We start from the raw sequence: 27,090 nt of genomic DNA, 5'->3' as shown, positions 1-27,090 counted from the left end.
AAAACGCAGTGAAACAGTTCCTCTAGAAGTGGGCAGATTAATGGTCCCCATCCAGATATTGTTATGTAAAACAACAGAAGGAAGCATCCTGGAGATGGATCTCTTAATAGAACTGGGGGTTTTGATTAGCCCAGATGATTACAAGATACTAATGCGGGGGCCGCTCAAGGGGAAAAGAGCCTCTATGATTACTTGCAATGTGGCAGCGGTGACAGAGGCTGACCCGGACCCCAGGAAACGCCACGGTCATTGGGGGGTGCTGTGCCGACAAGTCACCGGAGTTTGGGCACAACACAAACATGACTGTGGAAGGGTTAATATGGCACCTGTTCATATACCGGGACCAGAGCACTCCCCAAGGAAACAGTACCCCATTAAACGGGAAGCGCAGGAAGCAGTATGGGAAATAGTACAAAGTCTGGAACGCAGAGGAATTGTGAAAAGGACGCAGTACACCACAAATTCCCCCATCTGGCCAGTCTGGAAGCCAATGGATCTTACCCGACTGACCAATGATCATACAGCCCTGAATGAAGTAACGCCGAGAGAACACCCGATAGTGGCTCGCCCTGCCACTATCTTTAATGGCCTGGAACCAGACCATACGATCTTCTCCGTGTTGGATATTGCGAATCGATTCTGGGCCATACCGTTGCATGATGGATACCAGGATAAGTTCGCATTTACAGTGGGGCACCGGCAGGATACTTGGACGCGTCTGCCGTAGGGATTCCATAACAGGCCGGCGATATTTCATCAAGTGATGTGCGACCCCCTGGGCCAAATAGGCATGGACAAGAACAGCGCGATAATCCAATAAGTGGACAACATCCTGATTGCCTTGAGAATGGCTAGAAAACATGTGGGGATCCTACTGAGGGTGCCAAAGCTGCTGGAGCCCAAAGAAAGCCCAGTTGGGGCAACGCTAGGTCCAATACCTGGGCTACTGGGTCACCCAAGGCAAGCCAGAACTCCCCCAGAGTAGGAAGGAGGCCATAGACAGGATGCCTAGACCGGTGGATGTGAGAGGAGTAAGGAAAGTCTTGGTCCTATTTAATTACTGCCGGAACTTTGTGGAGGACTTCGCAAAAATCGCAGCATCTATACAAGACCTAGTTAAAGGGGAAAAGGTGACACAGGATGGCATAGAATGGGGTGAGGAACAAGAACAGGCATACATGGCATTGAAACAGGCACTTATCTGCACACTGGCACTAGGGTTACCCTGCATGGGAAAACCATTCCACCTGTATGTCCATAATGAGGACGGATTCTATCGTGTGGTGCTGACACAAGAGCATGGGGACCGCACGAGGCCGGTGGGATACTTCTCCACCAAACAATCCCCTGTAGCCAGTGGCATGCCACGTTGTATGACAGCCCTGGACTGTGCATCTTGGGCAATGAAGGTCTGCAAGCCCATACTAATGACAGGGGAGATATTCCTCCACACGAGACATACCATAGTAGAACTGTTGAAGACCGGGACACTTAGGACCGTAACAGACAGCATGCAGGCAGCATGGGAAGCAGTATTGCTACCAAAGGACAAGTCAATCGTGATAGTCTGAGATAATAGGGTCAATCCGGCAGAGGGCATATTACAGGAAGGAGAGGCGCACAACTGCCTGCTTGAGATAGAGGAAGGGACACCAGGAACCCTAAAGGAGGACGAGATAAAAGGATTAGATAAAAGAAAGAATAAAATGACCTTGTTTGTGGATGGGTCCCGTAGATATGTGGATGGGAACCCGTGTACCGGGTTGGGCAGTTGTTAACAAAGGAGGACATGTTGTCGGCAGTGGAAGACTATCAGGCGACCTTTCAGCCCAGGTAACAGAATTAGTGGCATTAAAAGAGGCCCTATGTAAAGCAAAGGGAAAGACGGGGAACATTTATACCAACAGTAGATATGCCTTTGGGGTAGTATACGATTACATGGCGTCCTGGAGCCGACAGGGGTATGTCGCCTCAGGAAGAGGGCATATACAACATGAGGCAATAATTAGGGAACTGGTTGAGGCAACGAAACTACCGCTGGATGTGGCGGTCATAAAGGTTAAGGCACATCAGAAAGGGACAGACCCTATCCAACTGGACAATTAGTGGGCGGATGTGGCGGCCACAGCCGGCCCAATATTGCAAATAGCAGCAGCTGCGATCAGGCCAGAGTAGGTAAATATGGTGGACTTGCATAGAGAGGTAGAAGAAGAGGAGCATAGACAGTGGGGGAAACAGGGAGCAGTTGAAGGCCTTGATGGAGTCTGGCAGAAGGACGGTAGGGTGGTAGCGCCATATTGATTCCACCATAACCTGATGAACATATACCATGGAGGTACACACCATGGGAGGGAAACCATGTTAGGAAGAATGAGCAGATGCTGGTGGTGGCAATGTATGTAAAGAGATATAAGCAAAACATTGCCAGAGGTGCTTGGTGTGTGCACAGCACAACCCAGGACACCCAATAAAAGTCCTTATGTCACACCAACCCCGACCAAAGGGACCATGGGAGCAGATACAAATGGACTTTACAGGGCCCCTTCCACCAAGTCGGGGAAAGAACTACTGTCATCACTGACCAATTTACAAGGTGGGTGGAAGCCTTTCCTACACGGGATTGCTCAGCCAGTACTGTGGTTAGAATAATGGCTGAAGAAGTAATTCCCGTTGGGAATACCGTTGCCGATAGGATTGGATTAAGGGTCACATTTCACAGGTCGGGTGGTCAAGGAAGCTTGTAAGTGATTAGGCATAAACAGAAGTTTCACATTCCCTATCACCCACAAAGCTCATGCATGGTGGAACGAATAAATAGAAAGGTTAGGGATGCGGTCAAGACTGTGGATGCGGTCTAGACTGTGGATGCGGTCAAGACTGTGGATGCGGTCTAGACTGCACAATCAGCGAATTATGGAAGCCTGGTCAAGGTGAAACCAGGAGATAGGGCACTAAGACGGAGACATCTGTTAAGTACTAACAATAGAACTATGTAATCATAAGGCTACTTGCCAAACTACCCGTTGTATAACCGTGACAAAGAATGTATATAAACTTGCAGTTTTGAGTGTAAGATTAGAGTGCTACCTCAAACTGCTCAAGATAGTCTCTCCCTGCATACGCTGGAATAAACGATTGAAACTTGTACCTGAGCCTCCTCGTGTGGTGATTGAGTTGTCCCACAACACAGAGCTCTGATCTAAAAATCCCTTTTTATTTTTTCAGTTACCGGTGTATATGTGTGTGTGTGAGTGTAAAGGGTCTAAGGTAAAAAGGGACTTTAAAATTTAGTTTAGGTAGAAAGGGGATTAATGTTGGATTTTTAAAAAATTGATCGATGTGATATTGTTTTACTTCATTACCAGTTTTGATTTGTTTTATAATAAACTGTTAATTTTGTTGTTCAGTAAAGCAACCTGGTTAGTGTGTTCTATTCTGGGGAAAATAGTGTATCTAATTGTTTCAGTAAGTGGGAAAATTAAAAAAATATGTTGTGACTTGTGGAGAAGTGGGACTGAATTAACAGTGCACTCCTCCCGCCTTGGTCGTAGCACAAATCATATGGGATCTTAGACTTCATAAATAGAGGTATTGAGTATAAAAGCAGGGAAGTTATGCTGAACATTCCTACAGCTCTGTTTAGGCCACAATTAAGAGTACTGCGTCCAGTACTGGCCATCACACTTTAGGAAGGATGTACCAGGATTGGTCCAAGGATGAGAAATTATAGCTACAAGGTTAGGTTGGAGAAGAAGTTGTTCTTGGAGCAAAGGAGATTGAGGGGAGATTTGATAGAGGTGTACAAGATTATGACAGGTTTCGACAAAGTAGACACAGAAAAGCTGTTCCCAATGTCCTTGTGGGGAGGTTCACCAGTATTGTTTGGCAGGGTTGGGCACCAGCATGTAGAAGTAGAAAAGAGAAATAAGGTGCATAAAGGAGTGAGACAGGGATAGGCACCAACATGTTGCACCACGGAGATTTGACAAAATGATTGGCTCAGCTATGGACTTGTGGGCAATTAATCTGTATATAAAGTGTATAGCCATCCTAATGCTATCAAAACACAGTCTAATTTGAAATGCATTTCTCCCTATTTAGTGAGATACCTGGCATTGTTTTGCTTGCACAAGTAGTCAATGTCTGCCTGCACACTTGATGTAGTGATGTGGAGAATCCGGATAGATGTCCATCTGTCAGGAGTGATCTTGATCATTTTCTCTCCCCTCTCGCTTTCTCTCCCTCTCTGTTTCAGTCTCTATCCTCTCTCTGTGTCCATTTTTCTCCCCTCTCTCTCCCCTGTGTCCTTCTCTCTCCCCCATCTCTCTCTTTCTCCCCGTGTCCATCCCCCTCTCCCCCCTCCCTTTCTTTCCCTCTATCTCTCCCCTCCCTCCCTCCCTCTCGCTCAACCCCTCTCCATCCTCTCCCCCTCCCCACTCTGTCTCCCTCTCCCCCCTCCCTCTCTCCACCCCCTCGCTCCCCCTCTCTTTCTCCCCCCTCTCTCTCCTCTCTCTCTCCTCCTCCCTCTCTCCCCCTCTCTCTTTCCCCTTCCTCCCTCTCTCTCTCCCCTTCCCTTCTCCCTCTCTCTCTCTCTCCCCCTCCCCTCCCTCTGTCCACTTTGTTTCTCTCTGCCCTAATTTCCTCCCCCTCCCCCACTCTCTCCCCTTTCTCTCTCTACCCCCTCTCTCTCCCCTTTCTCTCTCTACCCCCTTTCTCTTCGCCCTCTCTCTGTCTCCCCACACCTCCCTCTCTCATCCCCTCTCCACCCCCTCTCTCTCAAACCATTACAGAGAGTGGGAACAGCAGTTTCTGAAATTTGGACAACCTTGGGGTTTTCTGTCAGGCTTTTTAAAAAAAATCGGAACCCGCCAGAAAACCACAAAACTGTTTGATGTTCCGAAACTGCTGTTCTCTCTCTCAAGACCTGTCAGCTGTGAAACTGACAATTGCAATTTTTTTTTAAAAGCCGGTCTGAAGAAGCCAATGGGAAATTTCTTGTCCCTGAAATTACCAGTCACGGACCCCAAAATATTTTACCATGGACACTGGTGTCCGTGTATGAACACCTTGCCGACCCCTGGAGTGAGAGCGTTGGATAGTACGAGAGAAGTAGTATTATATTAGATAGGAGCAGACTAAGAAGGACTACAAAGAGTGCAAAGACAGGGTTACAATGCATGTATATAAACACACAAAGTGTGCTGAACAAGATTGGTGAGCGACAAGCACAAATAGCCGTCTGGGAATATGATGTAGTGGCAACAATGGAAATGTGGCTTAAAAATGGTGAAGACTGCGTGCTTCATGTTCAAGAATGCAAAGTGTTCAGAAAAGAGAGGGAAGGAAAAAAGGGAGGTTGGGTAGCAGTACTGATTAGAGAAGATATTGTAGTCTTGGAAAGAGAGGATGTCCTTGAGGGGGCAAAGACAGAATCTAGAATTGACAAGCAAAAAGATTACGATCACACTACTGGGGGTATTTATAGGCCTCCAAATAGCGAGAGGGAGATAGGGGAGCAAACCTGCAGGGAAAATGACAGAGATGTACAGGAACTATATAGCGGTGATGTTGGAGGATTTTAATTACTCAAAAATCACTTGGGATATTGTTAGAGTAAAGGGGAAAGAGGGAGAGGAATTTCTGAAATGTGTTCAGGAGAACGTCATTGACCAGTATGTTCTCAATCCAACCAGAAGGAGGCATTGCTAGATCTGCTGCTGGGGAATGAGATGGGCCAAGTGGACCGAGTGTCACTGGGGGAACACTTGGGTAAGAGTGATTATTGTATCATGAGGTTTAGATTAGCAATGGAGAAGAGCAAGGAACAATGTAAAGTAGAACTTCTAAACTGGAAGAGGGATAAGTTCAATGGGATGAGAGGGGATCTAGCCAGGATAAAATGGAACCAAAGACTGTCAGGAAAAACTGTAATAGAACAACAGGCATCTTTAAGGAGAAGATGTTTCAGGTACAAGAGGGAAAGGTAAGGGAACCAAAGCCAGCACTACCTGGATGACGAGGGAGATAAATATTATGATGAAACAAAAAAAGTGGGTGTATGATCATGTTAGGTGAATTCTTAAGCACAAACCAGGCCAAATACAATAAGTTCAGAGATGAGGTGAAGAGGAAAATAAGACTGGCCAAGAGAGAATATAAGAACAGAATGGCAGTCAATATAAATAGGAACCCAAAAATCGTCTACCAGTATGTAAATAGCAAGCGTGTTGTAAGAGGTGGGGTGGGCCTATTAGGGACAAAGACGGTGATATATGCTTAGAGGTGCAGTGCAAGTCTAGAATACTTAATGATTGCATTATATCGGTGTTTACTTCTTATTTTCCTCTTCACCTCCCTTCTCAACTTATTGTATTGGCCTGGTTCTCACTTGAGGAGTTCACCTGAGGCATAATACACCCTCTTTCGTGTTTCATCATAATCTCTATCTCCCTCGTTACCCAAGGAGCCATGTTCTTGGTTCCCCTATCTTTCACCCTTGTTGGAATGTACCTCGCCTGTACCTGAAGCATCTCTGCCTTGAAGATAACACATTATTCCGTAACAGATCTTCTTGTCAGTCTTAGGTTCCATTCTACCCTGGCTAGATCCCTTCTCATCGTGTTGAAATTAGCCCTCTTCCAATCTAGACATGCTACTTTATTTGGTTCTTTGCTTTTCTGCATTACTCATCTAAACCTTATGAGACAATGATCACTCTTACCCAAGTGCTCCCCCACAGACACTTGACCCACTTGGCCCACCTCATTTCTCAGCACCAGATCCAGCAATTCTTCTTTTCTAGTTGGGCTGATAACAGGGAAGTTCTCCTGAACACATTTCAGAAATTCCTCCCCCTCCTTACCCTTCACTCTAAAATTATCCCAATCGATATTTGGGCAATTAAAGTTTCCCACTATCACCACTATAATTCTTGCCCATCTCATGATTTCCCTGCAGATTTGCTCCTCTATCTCTCTCTCAGTATTTGGAGGCCTGTAGAATACTCCAAGTAATGTGATCATCACCTTTTTGCTCCTCAACTCTAACCAAGTGGATTCTGTCCTTGCCCCCTCAAGGACATCCTCTCTTTCCAATACTGCAATGTCTTCCCTAATCAGTACTGCCACCCCTCCTCCCTTTTTTCCTTCTCTTGTTTTTCTGAACACTTTATATCTTTGTAAATTAAGTGCCTAGTCCTCACCATTTTTAAGCCATGTGTCCATTATTGCCACTACATCATATTCCCATACTGCTATTTGTGCTTGTAGCTCACCAAACCTATTCACCACACTTTGTGCGTTTACATGCATGCATTGTAATCCTGTCTTTGCATTCCTTGTAGCCCTTCTCAGTCCACTCCCAACTCAGACGGAACTACTCAGTCCTCTAGTACTATTCTAACAGTCTCACATTATGCACTTTATTCCTCTTTTCTACTTCTATATGCTGGTTGACACCCCTTGCCAAGTTTAAACCCTCCTCAACCTCACTAGGGAATCTCCCTGCGAGGACATTGGTCTCAGTCCTGTTGAAGTGCAACCCATCTCTTTTCCATCGGTGCCTCCTGCCCCAGAAATGGTCCCAATGTCCCAAGAATCTGAAGCCCTTCCTCCTGCACCATGCCTCAAGACACACCCTATCCTCCCTATCCCTACTTCTACTCTCGCTAGCACGTGGCACTGGGAGTAATCCAGGGATTACTACCCTCAAGGTCCTACTTCTTGGACCTCAATAACTGTCCTTGCTATGTCATTGGTACCAACATGTACCACAACTTCTGGCTCACTCCCTCCTGAAGAATATCCTGCACCCTCTCTATGATGTCCTTTATCCTGGCACCAGGGAGGCAACACACCATGCAGTACTCATGGTAACAGTTACAGAAATGCCTGTCTGTCCCTCTGACTATAGAATCACCTATAAAAACTGCATTTCTGCACTTTGCTGCTCTCTTGTACAGTCCCTTGCCCATTGGTGCCATGGTCTGGACAGCACTCCTTCAAGGTGTTGTCACTCCCAGCTGTCTCCAAAGCTGAGTACCGGTTTGAGAGTGGCATACATCCTGAAGACTCCTGCACCTCCTGCCTTTTGCGACTCTTCTGGATGGCCAGCCATCTACTATTCTGAACTCTCACTGCCTGTGGGGTGACCGCCTCCTGAAACTTACCATCCAGGAAGCTCTCCTGCTCCCGATGCTCCGCAGTGATTCCAGTTGACTCTCTAGCTCGGACATCCTGAGCTCGAGCTGAAGCAGCTGGAGACACTTCCTCCAAATGTGGTCGCCCAGGCGACATGAAGGGGGGAGTATGATCCTGGCAGCGGGTGTGTCGAAATCCGGAGAAACTGACACAGAGATCCCACGACGCCTCTTCTTCAGAAGGCCCACTGAATTTAGTGCCAACGAGGTACTTAAGTGGGCAACAGCTGACCTTCCATAGGAGCAAGAATCCTGTCACTGGAAGTCCCACACTTGCAGAGCTGCCGGCCAATCAGAGACCGACAGCTGCAGCACCTACCGGAAGCCAAGGAGCATCGCTGGAACCAAGCCTCAGGTAAGTCAAGGTGGGAGGGGGTCTCATGGGGTCGGGATCCCAGGGGAGGGGGGTTGGCAGCAAAGACAGGGACGTGGCCCTCAGCGGCTGTCCCCTTCCTGATGCCAGGTCCCTCGTTCAGGCACTAAATGCCTTTCAATGAGGGACCCCCCCCCGCCACCATCCCGCCCCAGAGCCGAGAAGCAGCCTGCGCTGTTTTCCATGCCGTGCTTCCCGTGCAGCAACAGGGCCGCCCACCGCACTGCTAATTGTGGCTGTGGCGAGAAGAAACACTTAATTGGGGGTTAATCACCCAGTTAAGGGCCACAATTGGGGGCGGGGCGGGAAGGCCGTTCACAGGCCTTCCCGACCCGGCCTAAATTTTGGTGGAGATGGGATGGGAGCAGACTCCAATCCCGCCGTGGGGCAGAGCATAAAATTCCTCCCAAAGTATCCTAAAGTTCCCACATAGTGCAGCAATTGCAAGCAACAGGTCGCAGCTGCCCATTCATGATCTAAAACGTTCTATTTCCTTTTTGAACAATCTAATTAGTAACCTGTTTAAACTATTAGTTTTAATTAATACCTCCCTGCTGGTCCCTTTCTCTGTCTATATGATAAATTATAAAATCCCCCTCAGTTTTTAGTTTTTATACTAATGAATTGATCAAGTCTTATAGAGTGAATAAGTCACTTGGGATGGCTTGCATCCCAGGTTGCTAAAGGAGGTTGGGGTGGAGATAGTGGAAGGGCTTGCCCTAATCTTCCAATCTCCCCTCGATAAAGGGGAGGTGCCTGAGGATTGGAAAGTGGCAAATGTGACACCCTTATTCAAGAAATGGTGCAAGGACAGTCCTAGCAACTACAGGCCAGTTAGTTGAACATCCATGGTGGGTAACATTTTAGAAACAGGGTAATAATCAACAGGCACTTGGAGTTTGGTTAGTGAGGGAGTTAGGGGAATGAGGTGCTCCTTTCTTCTCCCTTTTTCAGCCTCCAGTAGTTGGTGAGTTTTCTTCATTTGTCTCCAAGCTAGGACAGTGCAGCTTAACTCATAAACTGATTGGTCAGTGAGTATTCACTGTAAGGGACTGTGTGTAAATAGCTGCATAATTAAAAAAAAGTAAAAGTTTTAAATAACCCTTAACCAACTACGGGAGAAGGAGCTGGTTGGTGAGTGCGTGTCTGTGATTCTACATTCTACTAGCAATTAGTTTAAAAATAATGTTAAGGTATGGCAGGGCAGCTCGGTCAAGTGGAATGTGCCTCCTGTGGCAAGTGAGAAGTCATGGACGCAACATGTGTCCAAGACAGACACATGTGCAGGAAGTGTCACTAGCTGCAGAAATTGTGCTCCGGGTTTCAGAATTTGAGCAGCGGCTGGAGTCATAGTAGTGCATTAACATAATTATAGAAAAGGACAGAGATAGGACAGGAGTTAAAGTTCTAAAGTAAGGCCAATTTTATTAATCTGAGAAGTGATATAACAAAAGTGGACTAGAAACCACTACTTGAAGGTAAATCAGTGTCAGAGCAGTGGGAGGCATTCAAAGGGCAGATTCAGGGGGTTCTGAGTAAAAACATTCCCACAAAGAAAAAGGGTGGGACGGCCAAATCTAGAGCCTCATGGATGTCAAGGACTGTACAGGGTATGATGAGGCAGAAAAGGAAAGCGTCAGACACTGAGAATTCAATACTACAGAAAGCCGAGAGGAGTATGCAAAGTGGAGGGGTGAAATCAAAAAGGAAATTAGGAAAGCAAAGAGAAGGTATGAAAGAATATTGGCATGTAAAATCAAGGAGAACGCAAGGATGTTTTATCAATACATTAACAGTAAGAAGATAACCAAGGAAAGAGTAAGACACATAAAAGACCAAAAAGGTTACTTATGTGTGGAGGCAGAAGATGTGGGTATGGTTCTTAATGAATACTTTGGGTCTGTCTTCACAAAAGAGGGGAACAATGCAGACATTGTAGTTGAGCAGTAGGAGTGTGAAGTACTGGGTGTGATAGACATCGGGAGAGAGGAAGTTTTAAGGGGATTAGCATCCTTTGAAAGTGGATAAATTGGTAGGGCCAGATGAAATGTACCCCAGGCTGCTAAAATAAGTCAGGGAGGAAATAACGGAAGGTCTGACATTATTTTCCAATCCTCACTGGATGTGTGTTGCCGGAGGATTGGAGGTCTGCTAACATTGTACCTTTGTTAAAAAAGGGAGCAAGGGATAGACTGAATAATTACAGGCCACTTAGGCCAGTGGGCAAATTATTGAAATCACTTTGTGAGACAGGATAAACTGTCTCTTAGAAAGGCACGGATTAATCTAGGATAGTCAGCATGGATTTGTTAAGGGAAGGTCATGTCTGACTAACTTGATTGGATTTTTTGAGGAAGTGACAAGGAGGATTGATTGGTGTGGTCTACATGGATTTTAGCAAGGCTTTTGACGAGGTCCCACGTGGCAGACTGGTAAAAAAAGCCCATGGGATCCAGGGGAATGGAGCAAGTTGGGTACAAAATTGGCTCAGTGGCAGGAAACAAAGAGTAATTGTTGACGGGTGTTTTTGAGGCTAGAAGGCTGTTTCCAGTGAAATTCCGCAGGGCTCAGTACTCGGTCCCCTGCTTTTTGTGGTATATATTAATGATTTGGATTTGAATGTAGGAGGTATGATAGTGAGGGAGGAAGCTGTAGACTGCAGGAAGATATCAATGGATTGGTCAGGTGGGCAGAAAAGTGGCAAAAAGAATTCAATCCGGCAAAGTGAGAGGTGATGCATTTGGAGAGGTCAAACAAGGCAACGGAATACACAATAAGTGGGAAGATACTGAGAGGTGTAGAGGAAGTGAGGGACCTTGGAGTGCAAGGTAGGAGGACAGGTTGATAAGGTAGTTAAGAAGGCATGTGGAATACTTTCCTTTATTAGCTGAGGCTAAGAATATAAGAGCAGGGAGGTTATGCTGGAGCTATATAAAATACTAGTTAGGCCACAACTTGAGTACTGCATACTGGTCTGCTCGTCTCATTGCAGAAAGGATGTAATTGCACTAGAGAGGGTACAGAGAAGATTTATGAGGATGTTGCCAGGACTGGAAAATTGCAGCAATGAGGAAAGATTGGATAGGCTGGGGTTGTTCTCTTTGGAACAGAGGAGGGTGGGGGAGATTTGATTGAGATATACAAAATTGTTAGGGGCCTGGACAGAGTGAATGGGAAGGGCCTGTTTACCTTAGTAGAGGGGTCACTGACTAGGGGACACAGATTTAAAGTGGAAGGATTCGAGGGGAGATGAGGAAAAATATTTTCACCCAGAGGGTGGGGGTGGTTTGGAACTCACTGCCTGAAAGGTAGAGGTAGAAAATCTCATCTCATTTAAAAGGTGTCTGGATGTGCAACTGAAGTGCCGTAACCTGCAGGGCTACAGACCAAATGCTGGAAAGTGGGATTCGGCTGAGTCGCTTTTTTTCTTGGCTGGCACATAAACGATTGGCCAAGTGGCCTCTTTCTGTGCCGTAAACTTTCTATGATTCTAAGTAAGACATGAAAGGCTGGTTACTAAGACTCAGGATCATCGTACAGGAGGGTCAGTGTCAGCTTGGATAAAAAATTGGCTTAAGGCCAGAAAACAGCAAGTCGTGATAAATGGTTGTTTTTCAGACTGGAGGATGGTAGGCAATGGTGTTCCCCAAGGTTCAGTGGTAGGACCACGGCTTTTTTTTGATAGACATAAATGACTTGGATATTGGAATACAGGTCAGTATTTTACATTGGGCAGGAGGCCCCGCCTACCAGCCACAAAGTCAGGGGCAAGCCTGCCTCTGCTGGGCCTGGGGAGCCACGCCAGGATTTTACGTTCCCCAGGCTGTTAATTGGCCTTGGTCGGGACCGCTGCCCCTCTGAGACAGGAAGTCTTGCCTAATGGAGCTGCTGATCAATCAACAATCCGGCAGCTCTCAGTCCCAGTAGCGCCACTGGGAATGGTGGCCACTGCTGGGACTGCACCCGGCCACAGAAGGATCGTGGATGCTGGCCTGGAAAATAGATAAGTCTTTGGGGCCTCGTGGGGGGGGGGAAGGTGGTGGGGAGAGGGGGGTGTAAAATTCCGGCTATGGAGTAAAATCTCAAAATTTGCCTGATGATACCAAACTTTGAGGTGTGGCAGGTGGTGAGGATGATACCAAGCAACTGCAAGGGGACAAAGATCGGCTAGCAGAGTGGGCAGACAAGTGGCAGGTGAAATTAAAAGCAGAGAAATATGAGGTGATGCATTTTGGCAAAAGAGATAGGGTGAGGCAATATAGAATAACTGGTACAGTTCTGAGGAGGGACAGAGGAACCTGGGGGTTCAAGTGCATAGATCTTTAAAGGTGCAAGGAAATATTGAGAAAAGAGTTAGCAAAGGATATGACATCTTGGGCTTCATAAATAGAGGTATTGAGTACAAAAGCAGGGAAGTTATGCTGAACCTTTATAAACTCTGGTTGGGCCGCAACTAGAGTATTGCGTCCTGGTCTGGTCACCACACTTTAGCAAGGATGTGAGGGTTCTTGAGAGGGTACAGAGGAGATTTACCAGAATGGTTGCAGGGATGGGAGATTTTAGCTACAATGCCAGGTTGGTGAAACTGGGGTTATTCTCCTTGGAACAAAGGAGGAGATTTGATAGCGGCATACCAGATTATGACAGGTTTGGATAGGGTAAACAAAAAGTTATTTTTTAAACCCTCAAATCGCTACCTTATAAGTGGTAAGGTTAGTACTACTAAGGTTTTAGTTGGTGTCATTTATTAGTAATTACTAATTAGAAAGTGCTGTTTGGACAGAGTGTAAGGCTGTGAGTTGGTGTGTGAGGGACTTCACTGACAAGGGAAAGGAGATGCTCTTTGGTCTCTCTTTTCTTTTCTGCCTTTTCAGCCTTTTCAGCCTCCACAGTACAGGGAAGAAGCTGATTGGCAAGTAACTGGTAAGCTATTCTGATTATTACACTTATTACACTAGCAATAATTAGTTTGTAAAGCTAAGGTATGGCAGGGCAGCTCGGCCAAGTGGAATGTGCCTCCTGTGGTATGTGGGAAGTCATGGACGCCCCATGTGTCCTTGACAAACATATCTGCAGGAACTGCCACCGGTTGAGCTTGAGCTCCGGGTTTCAGAACTTGAGCGACAGCTGGAGTCACTGTGGCGCATCAACGAGGCCAAGAGCGACATGGATAGTACGTTTCAGGAGGTGGTCAACCTGGATTAAGAGAACACAGGCAGAGAGGGACTGGGTGGCTGCCAGACAGGCAAGAAGGACAAGGCAGGTAGTGTAGAAGCTCCCAGAGGGCATCCCACTTTCTAACTGGTATTCAGTTCTGAGTACCGTTGGGAGAGAAGGTTCCTCTGGAGAGTGCAGCCAGAGTCCTGACCAGAGCACCATGGGTGGCTCAGCTATGAAAGGAGGGAGAGAAAAGACAGGACAGCAATGGTGATAGGGGATTCTATAGTTAGGGGAACAGACAGACAGTTCTGTGGTCACAGACGTGATTCCAAAATGGTATGTTGCCTCCCAGGTGCAAGAGTCATGGACATCACTGAGCGGCTACAGAGCATTCTGGAGGGCAATGCTGCACAGCCAGAGGTTGTGGTCCACATTGGTGCCAACGATATAAGAAGACAGAGGGATGAGGTCCTGCAGTCTGAGTTTAGGGAGTTAGGAATGAGATTAGCAAGCAGGGCCTCAAAGGTAGTAATCTCCGTATTACTCCCAAGGCCATGTGCTAGTGAGTATAGATATAGGAGAATACACCAGATGAATGTGTAGCTGGAGAGATGGTGCAGGAGGGAGGGCTTCAGATTTCTGGGGCATTGGGACCGGTTCTGGGGAAGGTGGGACCTGTACAAGCCATACGGTCTACATCTGCACAGGACTGGGACGAATATCCTTGCAGGAATGTTTGCTAGTGCAGTTGCGGATGGTGTAAACTAGTTTGGCAGGGGGATGGAAAACTGAGGACAGTGTCAAATAGGACAATTTCAGGGCAGGGAATGGGAGGCAGAAAATTAGTGAGTGACTCTGAAAGACAGAAGAAGCAAAGGTTAAAAAGTGTGCAGCACAGGAAATTTGCAGTGTTAAAAGATATTTATTTAAATTCAATGAGTATAGCAAATAAAGCCGTTGAGCTGAGGGCACAGATGGCAACACGATATTGCTACAACCGAAACTTGGCTTAAAGCAGGGCAAGAATGGCAGCTCAACATCCCTGGATATAGAATTTTCAGGTGGGATAGAAAAGGGAATAATAAAGGAGGGGGTGTGGCATTATTGGTTAAGAATTCAATAACAGCTGTGAAGAGGGATGATATGCTAAATGAATCATCCAATGAGGCCATATGGGTTGAGCTCAGAAATAAAAAAAGGGTAGCCACACTACTAGGAGTGTACTATAAATCCCCAAATAGTGAGAGGGAGATAGAAGAACAAATATGTAGCATATTTCTGAGTGCAAAAACTATAGGGAAATAATGGTTGAGAATTTCAACTACCCTAATAACAGTATGAAGGGCACACAGTTCTTGAACTGCATTCAAGAGGACATTTTTTAGCCAGCACGTAACAAGCCCAACAAGAGGGAGTGCAATTCTAGATTTAGTCTTCAGTTAAGAAGCTGAGCAAGTGGATGAAGTGGCAGTGGGTGACTATTTTGGAGATAGTGACCATAATACAGTTAGCTTTAGCAGAATCATGGAAAAGGACAAAGTTAAAACAGGAGTAAAAGTTCTAAATTCGGGGAAGGCAAATTTTACGAAGCTGAGAGGTGATCTGGTGCAAGTGGACTGGATACAGCTACTTGAAGGAAAATCAGTGGCAAACCAGTAGGGGGAATTCAAAAGTGAGATCTACAGGCACAGTGTAGATATCTTCCCACAAAGACAAAGAGTGGTACAGCCAAATCTAGAGCCCCCTGGTTATCTAGAAGCTTACAGGGTAAGTTAAAGCAGGAAAAGAAAGCTTGTAACGGTCACAAAACTTAATACTGTAGAAAGCCTAGAGGAGTATAGAAAGTGCAGGGGTGAGGTAAAAAAGGATGTTAGGAAAGCAAAGAGAGGACATGAAAAATTATTGGCAGGTAAAATCAAGGAAAACCCAACGATCTTTTATCAGTACATTAAGAGCAAGAGGATAACTCAGGAAAGGGTAGGGCCTATCAGAGATGTACAAGGGAACATATGCATGGATGCAGAAGATGTGGGCAGGGTTCTTAATGAGTACTTTGTCTCTGTCTTCACAAAGAAGAGGGATGATGCAGACATTGTAGTTAAAGAGGAGGAGTGTGAAATATTAGATACGATCAGCATAATGAGAGAGGAAGTATTAGAGGGTCTGACATCCTTGAAAATGGATAAATCGCCAGGGCTGGATGGATTGTGTCCCAGGCTGCTAAAGGAAGCCAGGGAGGAAATAGCGGATGCTCTGAGGATCATCTTCACATCCTCACTAGATACAGGCGAGGTACCAGTGGATTGGAGGTCTGCGAACGTTGTACCATTGTTTTAAAAGGGTGCAAACGATTATCCAAATAATTATAGGCCGGTCAGTCTGACCTCAGCGGTGGGTTAATTATTAGAATCAATTCTGAGAGACAGGATAAACTGGCACTTAGAAAGGCATGAATTAATCAGGGATAGTCAACATGGATTTGTTAGGGGAAGGTCGTGCCTTTCTAAGTTAATTGAGTTTTTTGAGGAAGTAACAAGGAGGATTGATGAGGGTAGTGCAGTGGATGTGATCTACATGGATTTTAGTAAGGCATTTGACAAGGTCCCACATGGCAGACTGGTCAGAAAAATGAAAGCCCATGGGATACAGGGGAATGTGGCAAAATTAGCTCAGTGATAGGAAACAAAGGGTAGTGGTCGACAGATGTTTTTGTGAATAGAAAGCGTTTTCCAGTGGTGTTCCACAGGGCTCAGTGTTGGGTCCCTTGCTGTTTGTGGTGTATATAATGATTTGGACTTAAATGTGGGAGGCATAATTGGGAAATTTGCAGATGACACAAAAATTGGCTGTGTAGTTGATAGTGAAGAGGTTAGCTGTAGACTCCAGAATGATAGGGCGGCACAGTGGCGCAGTGGTTAGCACCGCAGCCTCACAGCTCCAGCGACCCGGGTACTGGGTACTGCCTGTGTGGAGTTTGCAAGTTCTCCCTGTGTCTGTGTGGGTTTCCTCCGGGTGCTCCGGTTTCCTCCCACATGCCAAAGACTTGCAGGTTGATAGGTAAATTGGCCATTATAAATTGCCCCTAGTATAGGTAGGTGGTAGGGAAATATAGGGATAGGTGGGGATGTGGTAGGAATATGGAATTAGTGTAGGATTAGTATAAATGGGTGGTTGATGATCGGCACGGACTCGGTGGGCCGAAGGGCCTGTTTCAGTGCTGTATCTCTAAACTAAACTAAACTAAACTAAACAATGAAAAGCTGCTCCCATTAGCTGATGGTACAAGGACTAGGGGACATAGATTCTAGGTTTTGGGCAAGAGATGCAGGGGGGATGTGAGGAAGAACTTTTTTACGCAGTAAATGTTAATGACCTGGAATTCGCTGCCTACGAGAGTGGTAGCAGCGGAGACAATGAATGATTTCAAAAAGAATTTGGATGGGCCATGAGGGAAATAAACCTACAGGGCTATGGCGATAGTGTGGGGGAATGGGACAAATTGGATTGCTGTACAGAGAGAAGGCATGGATTCGATGGGCTGAATGGCCTCTTTCTGTGCCATAATAATAAAAGAATAATGACAATGGTGCAGCCTCTTACCAATGACTTGGGCACCCCAATCATTACACCTGCCACCCACCCGATGTCAATTTACAAGGAAAACCAGCCCCAATGATCACTGCTCAAAATGGTACATCTAAATGTGCAAACAGTATGAAAGTAAAGTAACTGGCTCAGACTGTTCCTACCATTGTGCAATTTTCATATGCTGGCCCCCAAGCAAACCTAGCTGTTTAAGATCACAGGTAGTTAATTTGTTTTCTGCATTCGGGCATAAAGGATTGCTTCGGTGTAGCGAAAATCAGATGGGGCGCTTCAAACACATGTAATTAAGCCTGTCCAATTTTCAGTCAATTTGTTAAAGAAAATCAAGAGGTTTATTATGAGCATGCAATCTCTGCCCAGTTTTCCACTGTGCATCCTGCTCCGGCAATCCTTGATGGACATTCATGTTGAGAGGAATATCTGCCTTTACCTGAACTGAACAGATAATTGTCATTGAGATGAATTGGTTATTTATGTTCATAATATGCTCAATCCTGGTATTTATGTTTTACAATGAATTCTATTGATGATATTTTTATTGTCTCTCATTTATAGTGTTTATAACACCGTCTGTTAACATGGATTTACTCGACAATAACAACAACTTATATTTATATAGCGCCTTTAATGTAATGAGACATCCCAAGGTGATTCACAGGAGCATTATAAAAGAAAATATGACAATGAGCCATATAAGAAGATATTAGGTCAGATGACCAAAAGCTTGGTCAAAGAGGTAGGTTTTAAAGAGGAAAGTGAGATAGAGAGGCAGAGAAGTGCAGGGAGGGAACATGCACAAGAGGCCAGCATTAGAGGACCATAGTGTCTTGGACGATTGTGGGACTGGAGGAAATTATAGAGCTTGGGAGGCGTGAGGCCATGGAGAGATTTGTAAACAAGGATCAGAATTTTAATATCAACACCGGGAGCTAATATAGGTCAGCCAGCACAGGAAAAAAGGTGAATGGGACTTAGTGTGAGTTAAGACACTTGCAGCAGTGATATGAATAGTATCAAACTTAAAGAAAAAAGCATATAATTGTGCAAAGATGAGTGGCAGGTCAGAAGATTGGACAGAATATAAAAAAAAGCAAAGACTGATTAAAAGATTGATAAGGAGGGAAAAATTAGAGTATGAGAGAAAGCTAGCTAGAAGTACACAAACAGATATTAAGAATTTCTGTAGATATTTAAAAAATAAAAAAAGTTAATTAAGTAAGTGTTGGTCCTATAGAAAGTGAGTCTAGGAATTAATAAGGGAAAATAAGGAGATGGCAGATGAATTGAACCAGTATTTTTCATCAGTCTTCACTATAGAGAATACAAGTAACATCCCAGGAATAGCTGTAAATCAGGAAATGGTAGGGAGGGAGGAACTCAAGAAAATGACCAGGGAAGTGGTACTGAGCAAATTGTTGGAGCTGCATGCTGACATGTCCCCAGGTGCTAATGGACTTCATCCTAGGGTCCGAAAAGAAGTGGCTAGTGAGATGGTTGATGCGTTGGTTTAACTTTTCAAAATTCCTTTCGGGAATGTTCCTTTAGATTGGAAAATAGTGAATGTAACTCCTTTGTTCAAAAGGGAGGGAGATAGAAAGCAGGAAACAACAGGCCAGTTCACTTAACATCTGTCTTAGGGGAAATGTTAGAAGTTATTATTAAAGACGTTATAGCTGGGCACTTAGAAAAAAAATCAAGGTAATCAAGCAGAGTCAACATGGTTTTGTGAAAGGGAAATCAATTTATTGGAGTTCTTTGAAGAAGTATCATGTGCTGTGGATAAAGGGGAACCGGGGGATGTACTGTACTTAGATTTCCAGAAGGCATTTGATAAGGTGCCACATCAAAGATTATTGCAGAAAATTAAAGCTCATGGTGTAGGGGGTAACATATTGGCATGGATAGAAGATTGGCTAGCTAACAGGAAACAGAGAGTAGGCATAAATGGGGCATTTTCTGGTTGGAAAGATATAATGAGTGGTGTGCCGTAGGGTTCAGTGCTGGGGCCTCAACTTTTTACAATTTAAATAAATGACTTGGATGAAGGGACCAAAGATATGGTTGCTAAATTTGTTGATGACACAAAGATAGGTAGGAAAGTAACTTGTGAAGAGGACATAAGGAGGCTACAAAGGGATATAGATAGGCTGTGAATGGCACAGATATGGCAAATGTAGTTGTCATGCAGACCCCCCACCTGCCAAGAATGAGGCATATTAATTTTGTCATATGAACATTGATTTTAAACTGTTGCTGGAGCGCGGAAATGACTTGTTAAACATATCAGCCGTGGCTGGAAAAAACATTTGCATACTAACAGACAGTGCTTGGAGGGACAATGGGGCTATTCCCTGCTCCAATTTCACCCACAATGGACTTTGAGCACCAGGTATTGTGTGTAAGAAGAGACATTCCAGGGTCGGCTAAGACAAGAGAATCCACAAACAGTCATGGTCAGACCAGCTAGTCACATGACTAACCTACTTGGCAACCTGGGTCTTTCTGAATGGTACAAAGAGTTGGAACTGAAGAAAGACTGTTTGCTCATGGAGTGAGAAGACCTCTCCTGTCTGTTCCCATCTCTTTCTCAAAAGACTTTGGACCCACTGAGGACACATAAACTTCAAGAGAGAAAAGTCTCCTACATCAAACAAGGTTTAAGAATAATACTGGGCCCCAAAGAAAAGCAAGATCTAATGCACAAGATGAGCTCGGAGAGGGCATGAAGGGAGATATGAGAGAAACTAGAGAAAGATGCAAGCTCAGGGCTAGGGCAGGGGGAGCTTTAGAGGAAGTTTGGCCAGGTGGGCTAGTGGAAGGTAGGAACATGGCAGTGGCAGCTAATCGGATGGTCTTTTCCACCTGACCAACCCATTTGGAAAGAGAATTGTGGCCAGAACAGGCCTAAAATGGTATTTTTTCCCACTTTTCTTTTTACTTACCATGTCAGGTCAGGAGGAGCAAGCACACCTGGTCACAGTGTGCGGCTTCCAGCAGTGTGATCTACTGTTAGTTTTTACTGAGTTTCTGGCTGGAATAGATGTGATTGGCCAGCAGGATTTAAAGAAGTTCCCAGAATTAAAATACTCTGGAACTCATTTCTGGAGCATTGGGTGGCATGACTGTAACTCACAGTGCTACTGCCCAACCTATACCTGGCCCAGTGAAAGACATTCATCCCACCAGTCTAGTCTATATTCAGACCCAGGTATCTGAAGTGACTTGCTTGTTTCATAATACACTTTGCCACACTATCCCTTAAAAAATTGCAATTTTACCTTTAAAATGAAGAGCTTGTTTTCATGCAGGCCCCCACCTGCCAAGAACGAGGCACTTTGGTTTTGTCATCTAAACATTGATTTTTAACTGTTGCCAGAGTGAGGAAATTACTTATTGAACTGATCTGCCATGGCTGGAAAAAACATTTGCATACTAACAGATGGTGCTTGTGTAGACAAAGGACCATTCCCTGACATATTCAACCCACAATGGATGTTGATCACTGGATAATGAGGGAGTGGAGAAGCACATTCCAGGGCCTGCTGGGGTGATGCAATCCACATGGGCCAGGACTGGTTGGACCAGCTGGTTACATGACTAACTGGCTGTTCCAGGGTTTTTTGTACTAGCTACAGAGATTTTGAAGAGAAAGACTGGTTGCTCCTGGACTGAGAAGATCTCTACTGTCTGCTCCCACCTCTTTCTCACAAGCCTCTGAGTCAACTGAAGACACATGAACCCCAAGAGAGAAAAGTCTCCTGCAGCGAACAAGTTTTATGAAGAACACTGGGCCCCAAAGAAAAGCAAGATCTACCTACAATGAAGGACTCTACAGTGAGCTTGAAGAACTGTAACAAAAACTCTTCAGATATTGCCTCAAACTTTTCCACTTTACTTCTTCTGCTCTTTTCTGTCTCTATCTGCATGTGTATATCGCATATGCACGCTAGGGTGGGCGCGTTGTGTATATGTAGGCGTCAACCGAATTAGAGTGTTACGACCAGGTAAGAAAGGGGTCTAGGGGTCCCACTCAGCCTTTGCCTGGTCTTACGGTAACAGAGTTTAATTTTAAACACAACATGTTTTTAGTTCTCCCTTGGTGAATCCTTGTTCACCGATTTCTAATTATAAGGCAAAGAAACCAGCACAAACAGGTTTTCTTAGGTTTAAAGAAAAGTAGGTTGAAATTTTATAAACTTAAACTTAAGCTCTAATTTGGTTAACGCCAATGCATAGACGACACGCCCACGTTAGCATCCATACATGGTACACACATGCAGATAGAACAGAGAAGAAATAAAGTCGAAAAGTTTGAGGCAATCTCTAAAGAGGTTTTTGTTATGGATCTTCGAGCTCACTGTAGAGTCCTTGATTGTAGGTAGATCTTGCTTTTCGTTGGGGCCCAGTATTCTTCTTAAACCTTGTTCACTGTAGACTTTTCACTCTTGGGGTTCACGTGTCTTCAGTGGATTTGGAGTTCCGTGAGAAAGAGATGGGAGCAGACAGAAGAGGCTGTGGTGAGCCAGACAGGAGAGGTCTTTTCAGTCCAGGAGCAAACAGACACTCTGAGTTCAAACTCTGTAGCTAGTTCAAAAAACCCTGGACCAGCCATGTAGTCATGTGACCAGCTGGTTTAACCAGTTTGTGGATTGTATCACCTTAGCAGTCTCTGGGATGCTCCTCTTACACAAAATACCTGGTGAACAAAGTCCATTTTAGGATAAATGTATAAGGGAAGTAACCTCTCTTGTTCCTTTTGGTATGCAAATATCCTCCATCCAAGTCTGGCAGCCCTTGTAACAGGCCTTCTCGTCTTTCCAGCAACAATTTGAAATGTAATGTTCATATGGTGAAATTAATATGCTTCATTCTTGGCAGGTGGGAGCCCAGCATGACAAGAGCTTAAGTTCAAATTTAATAAATTTCAACTTTTCTTCTTTGAACTTAAGAAAACCTGTTTGTACTGGTTTCTTTGTGTTATAATTGAAAAGCGGTGAACAAGGATTCACCAAGAGGGAGCTAAAAACAGTGTGTTTAAAATTAAACCCTGCTACGATAAGACCAGGTGAAATCTGAGAGGGGCCCCTATACACCTTTCTCACCGGTCTTAACATTGTGTATTATTTTGCTCTTTGTGCAAAGTTTTAAAAAACTCGCTGAAGTGTTTCTATAAACTCTTAGTTTAGTAAAATTATTCCTCTTTAAATGTCATACCTATTTGTTTGATGCTGAGATGAACATGAGAGAATATTCAAGTGGAAAAATGCTTTGTTTTCAGAAATGTCCAAAAAACATTGTAGTGAACAATTATAATATGATTTTCACAGCAACTGTTTAAATAAACAAACATAATTGTAAAGGCTGCTTAATATGGAGTCCATTTGAATTTTCTACTGCATTCTTTTGAGCAAATGACCTTAAATACATTTTGAAGCTAACTCTACATCATGTATATTCTTCAATCCTACATCTCTTAATTCATCTCATTATGCCTGCAAAGACACGATGAACTACCTTTACTCATAGGAACATTGTATGAACAAATGTGACAACTTTCCAAGTAGTCAAACTTCTTCATAATAGAGATATGTCAGAATTCTTCACTTTGTGCAAGAACCTCATGTATCACAGCATCCTTTCACATTCTTAGAAGCATTCAAAATTCATGCTGATAAAAAAAAAATGTTCCCAAAGGTTTACATACGTGTCTTTCTGGCTGAATCTTCCACGAAAAGAGATGAGATATCTTCATCCACTCCTGCATCATTCTTGGCAATGCAAGTATAAGCTCCAGTATCTTCATAGCGCACATTACTAATATGCACTCCACTCCCATTTGCTAAAAAATACAAATAAGTGTGTTATATCCCCTTTTTTAACCATTTCCATCAGATTAAAAAGGAACATCAGCAGTTATATATCATCTTGTCACATCTCAGAAATATTTCATAACACCTCATGTAGAATGAATTATTTTGAAGTACAGTAACTGTTTTTATGTAACTAATTGCAGCAACAGATTCGCACAACCCAAGATCCCAGAGCCCATAAGATAAACAACATCTGTTTATTTTTTCTGATGGTTTCAGTTACAGGAGGATTGTTGCCCAGAACACTAGGAGAATTCCCTGCTCTTCTCTCAATCCTGCCTTGGGATTTTTAATGACCTTCTGACAGAGAAGGCCTCGGTTTAATGTCTCATTCATTAATGTCTCATAGCACTTCACACTATTAACGTATTGGTCTGAAGTTTAGATAATGTGTTCAAATCCTCGAGTGGGTTTGGACAAACATCTGACTCAGCAATTTGTACTGCCAAATGATCAAAACTGACATCCTGGCACATTAAATGAACAAAAAGGGTACAACTAACCCAACGGATCTAAAAATTACTCACTACACCCTCTTTCCTATTATAATATTTAAAAGGAATATTATAGCAATAGGAACATTTAAATATTTTGACTGGACAGGGTAGCCAGAGAATAATGGACGATATACCAGGCTATTTTCTTCTGTGTGTAAAGTTAAAGAAAAATTCTTTTATCAAAGTATCAAAAATTAATGACAGTTTACTATAGCAATTTTCCTTTAACTTCACACACAGGAGAATATATGTCCTCGAAAATGTGTCAGCTTTTTAGCCCACTCCCACCATAACACCAGTAGAAGTGGAAGAAAATAGGCTGGGACTTTAATGTATCCGCTCCAAGCCTTTGCTCGTTGTTTCTAGGGGCCTTACCTCAATGGAGTCAAGTATGTTTGGAGGCTGTAAATCAGGTGACATATGATTATTGCCCTCTTGAATGACTCAAACAGGAGATCCAGGCCCAGGAAATGGCCTGGACTCTCAAAGAAAGCATTAATTTAAAAAAATCCCTTTAAGAGGCCAAAACATTTTTTTCTGGGTGAAGGAGGAGTCAGGAAGTGCTCACATCTGCCCCTGAATGGCAGCAATTGTTAGCGTTTCTAGCCAGTGTGGGTTGGGGTATACCCAAAAGACTCCAATCTACCAGATTGATCTTAATTAGCTGCCAACCCTTGATACTGTGGAGTCAACACTGAAGGGCACCAGTGGGCACAATTGCAGTTTTAACTGCTGGGATTGTATCCCCAAGCAATTTTGGGTCCCGTGGCCGGAGTTTTACACCCCCACTCCCACCGCTCCCTGCAGGAGCGGGCTGGAGGCGGGGAGGTTGTAAAATTGAGTAGGAGGCAAGGGGTGCTATTCCTGTCATATTACCGCCCCATTTGCAATTTTATGAGGGGCAGTGGTGGCGAGAAACGGCCTGCCCGCCCCAGGCTAATTAAGGCCCTTGTGGCCCATTAACTGCCACTTAAAGGCCTCCTCCTGGCGCCTCTGGTATTTTACCAGCAGCCGGTGGGTGGCTCAACCTGGCAGCATCCTTGCGGGCTGGGGGGGCCCTCCTGATGGAACACCGTGTGCCGCTCGGAGGGCCCCCCACGGCCCAACCACCACCTGAAATACATTCTCCCCCCCATCCAACCGTTCCCCCTTGCTTCGTTGGGGACTGGCTGATTGAACCTATGTCCTTAGGGCATTAGCCTAAGCCTCTGGATTACTAGTTAAGTGCCATTACCACAACCCCACTGCACCAGCCCCCCACCGCCCTCCCCACCCCCTCAATATCATGAATGATCTATTTCTGGAACTCACTACAATCCTAGCATGGCCTCTAATTATGCAAAATATTCCAGTGCCTTTGATTTCAAACATAGTAAAAAGCTTTTTTCAGGGCGAGTTGTTTTATATTTTCTCTCCTTCTCCTTTAAGTCTATATGTGCTACACACACCTTCCCTTGGCTAACAGGGCAACTTACTGCCAAACCTTTTCCAATAATGTGCTCCAGCAAGCTGCTAGGAGTTAGGGATACAAGAGCAGCTTGAGGAACTGATTATCTGATTTTGTTTTAAGCTTCTTTACTCTGCATGTATTTGACCTCTACTTGATGCTAGCTCTTTGGCATGGCTGAAATCAGGTGTTCATCCTGTGGGGAAATCAGTAGTGTGAACCCACTTCCTATCAGTCTTCTCAGTGTTGGTTCCACCAGGACCACTTGGCTCCAGATCTCATTCTAGTCTTCGTCCAAGCATGGATGAAAGAGCTGAATTCCAGAGGTGAGGTGAGAGTGATTGTCCTTGACATCAAGGTAGCATTTGATTGAGTGTGATATCAAGGAGCCCTAGCAAAATTGAAGCCAATGGGAATCGGGGGGAAACTCTCCGCTGGTTGGAGTCATACCTAGCAAAAAGGAAGTTGGTTATGGTCGTTGGAGGTCAATCGTCTCAGCCCCAGGGAATCACTGCAGGAGTTCCTCAGGGTAGTGTCCTAGGCCCAACCATTTTCAGCTGCTTCATTAATGACCTTCCCTCCATCATATGATGGGAAGGGAAATATTCATTGATGATTGCACAATGTTCAGCACCATTCATGACTCCTCAGATAATGAAGCAGCCTGTGTCCAGATGCAGCAAGACCTGGACAACATCCAGGCTTGGGCTGAAAAAATGGCAAGTAACATTTGTGCCACACAAATCCTAAGCAATGACCATCTCGGACGAGAGAATCTAACCACTTCTCCTTGACATTCAACAGCATTACCATCACTAAACCTCCCATCCTCAACATCCTGGGAGTCACCATTAACCAGAAACTTAACTGGACCCCCACATAAATACCATGGCTACAAGAGCATATCAGAGGTTGGGTATTTTGTGGCGAGTAAATCACCTCCTGACTCCCCATAGCCTGTCAACCATCTACAAGGCACAAGTCAGGAATAAGTCAGTCTCCATTTGCCTGGTACAGTGCAGCTTCAATAACACTCAAGAAGCTCAACACCATCCAGGACAAAGCAGCCTGCTTAATTGGCACCCCATCCACCACCTTAAACGTTCACTCCCTCCGCCACCTGTGCGCAGTGACAGTAGTGTGTACCATCTTCAAGCTGTACTGAAGCAACACAGCAAGGTTGCTCCGACAGCATCTTCCAAGCCCACAACCTCTAACACCCAGAAGAAAAAGGGCAGCAGGTGCAAGGGAACACCACCACCTGCAAATTCTCCTCCAAGCCACACATCATCCTGACTTGAAAATATATCGTCATTCCTTCCTCGTCATTGGGTCAAAATTCTGGAACTCCCTACCTAACAGCACTATGGCAGTACCTAAATCATGGACTGCAGCAGTTCAAGAAGGCAGCTCACTACAACCTTCTCAAGGGCAATTAGGGATGGGCAATAAATGCTGGCCTAGCCACTGATGCCCACACCTCTTGAAAGAATAATAATAAAAAATCACCCCTTATTACAATGTTTTTATATATATTACAAAATGAGTTTCTTTTGGACGCAACTTTTTTTTTAAAACAATGTGGAGACGAAATAAATGGTGGATTCATATGATGGGTTCTTGGGAGAAAAGATAAGCTTTTTGGGGATGAAATCTATCTCTGTTTGCATGTCCCATTATTTTCATTGGACAGATCCATAAAATAGAAATAAAATGCAAAGCAATGGAGAAGAACTGGGATAGAAAAAAACGGTGAGACTGAGAGAAAATCCAATCTAAAGAAAAGTAATAAAATGAGAGATAGAGCAAGGGAAATAAAGGGTCTGTAAGAGAAAGAGGCCCCAAAATTACTCAGCCATTCCATGGTATGGCTATGTGTGTGGCACGAATCCACTGAACAGGCACAATCCAACTGGGACCCGGATACATTGAGTCCTGGC

At 44.6% G+C, this 27,090-nt stretch overlaps 1 protein-coding gene across 1 annotated transcript in view; it reads right to left on the bottom strand.

Moving 5' to 3' along the window:
• Nucleotides 1–27,090, bottom strand: part of fstl5 (follistatin-like 5) — a 1,003,829-nt gene that overhangs the window by 166,829 nt on the left and 809,910 nt on the right. Inside the window, exon 10 of the mRNA XM_068021658.1 lies at nucleotides 23,041–23,175. Coding sequence (XP_067877759.1) covers nucleotides 23,041–23,175 — 135 coding nt within the window. The remainder of the gene's footprint in view (nucleotides 1–23,040; nucleotides 23,176–27,090) is intronic.

This window comes from Heterodontus francisci, chromosome 1, assembly GCF_036365525.1.
Source record: "Heterodontus francisci isolate sHetFra1 chromosome 1, sHetFra1.hap1, whole genome shotgun sequence".
NCBI lineage: Eukaryota > Metazoa > Chordata > Chondrichthyes > Heterodontiformes > Heterodontidae > Heterodontus > Heterodontus francisci.
This window is presented reverse-complemented; position numbering and strand designations above follow the sequence as displayed.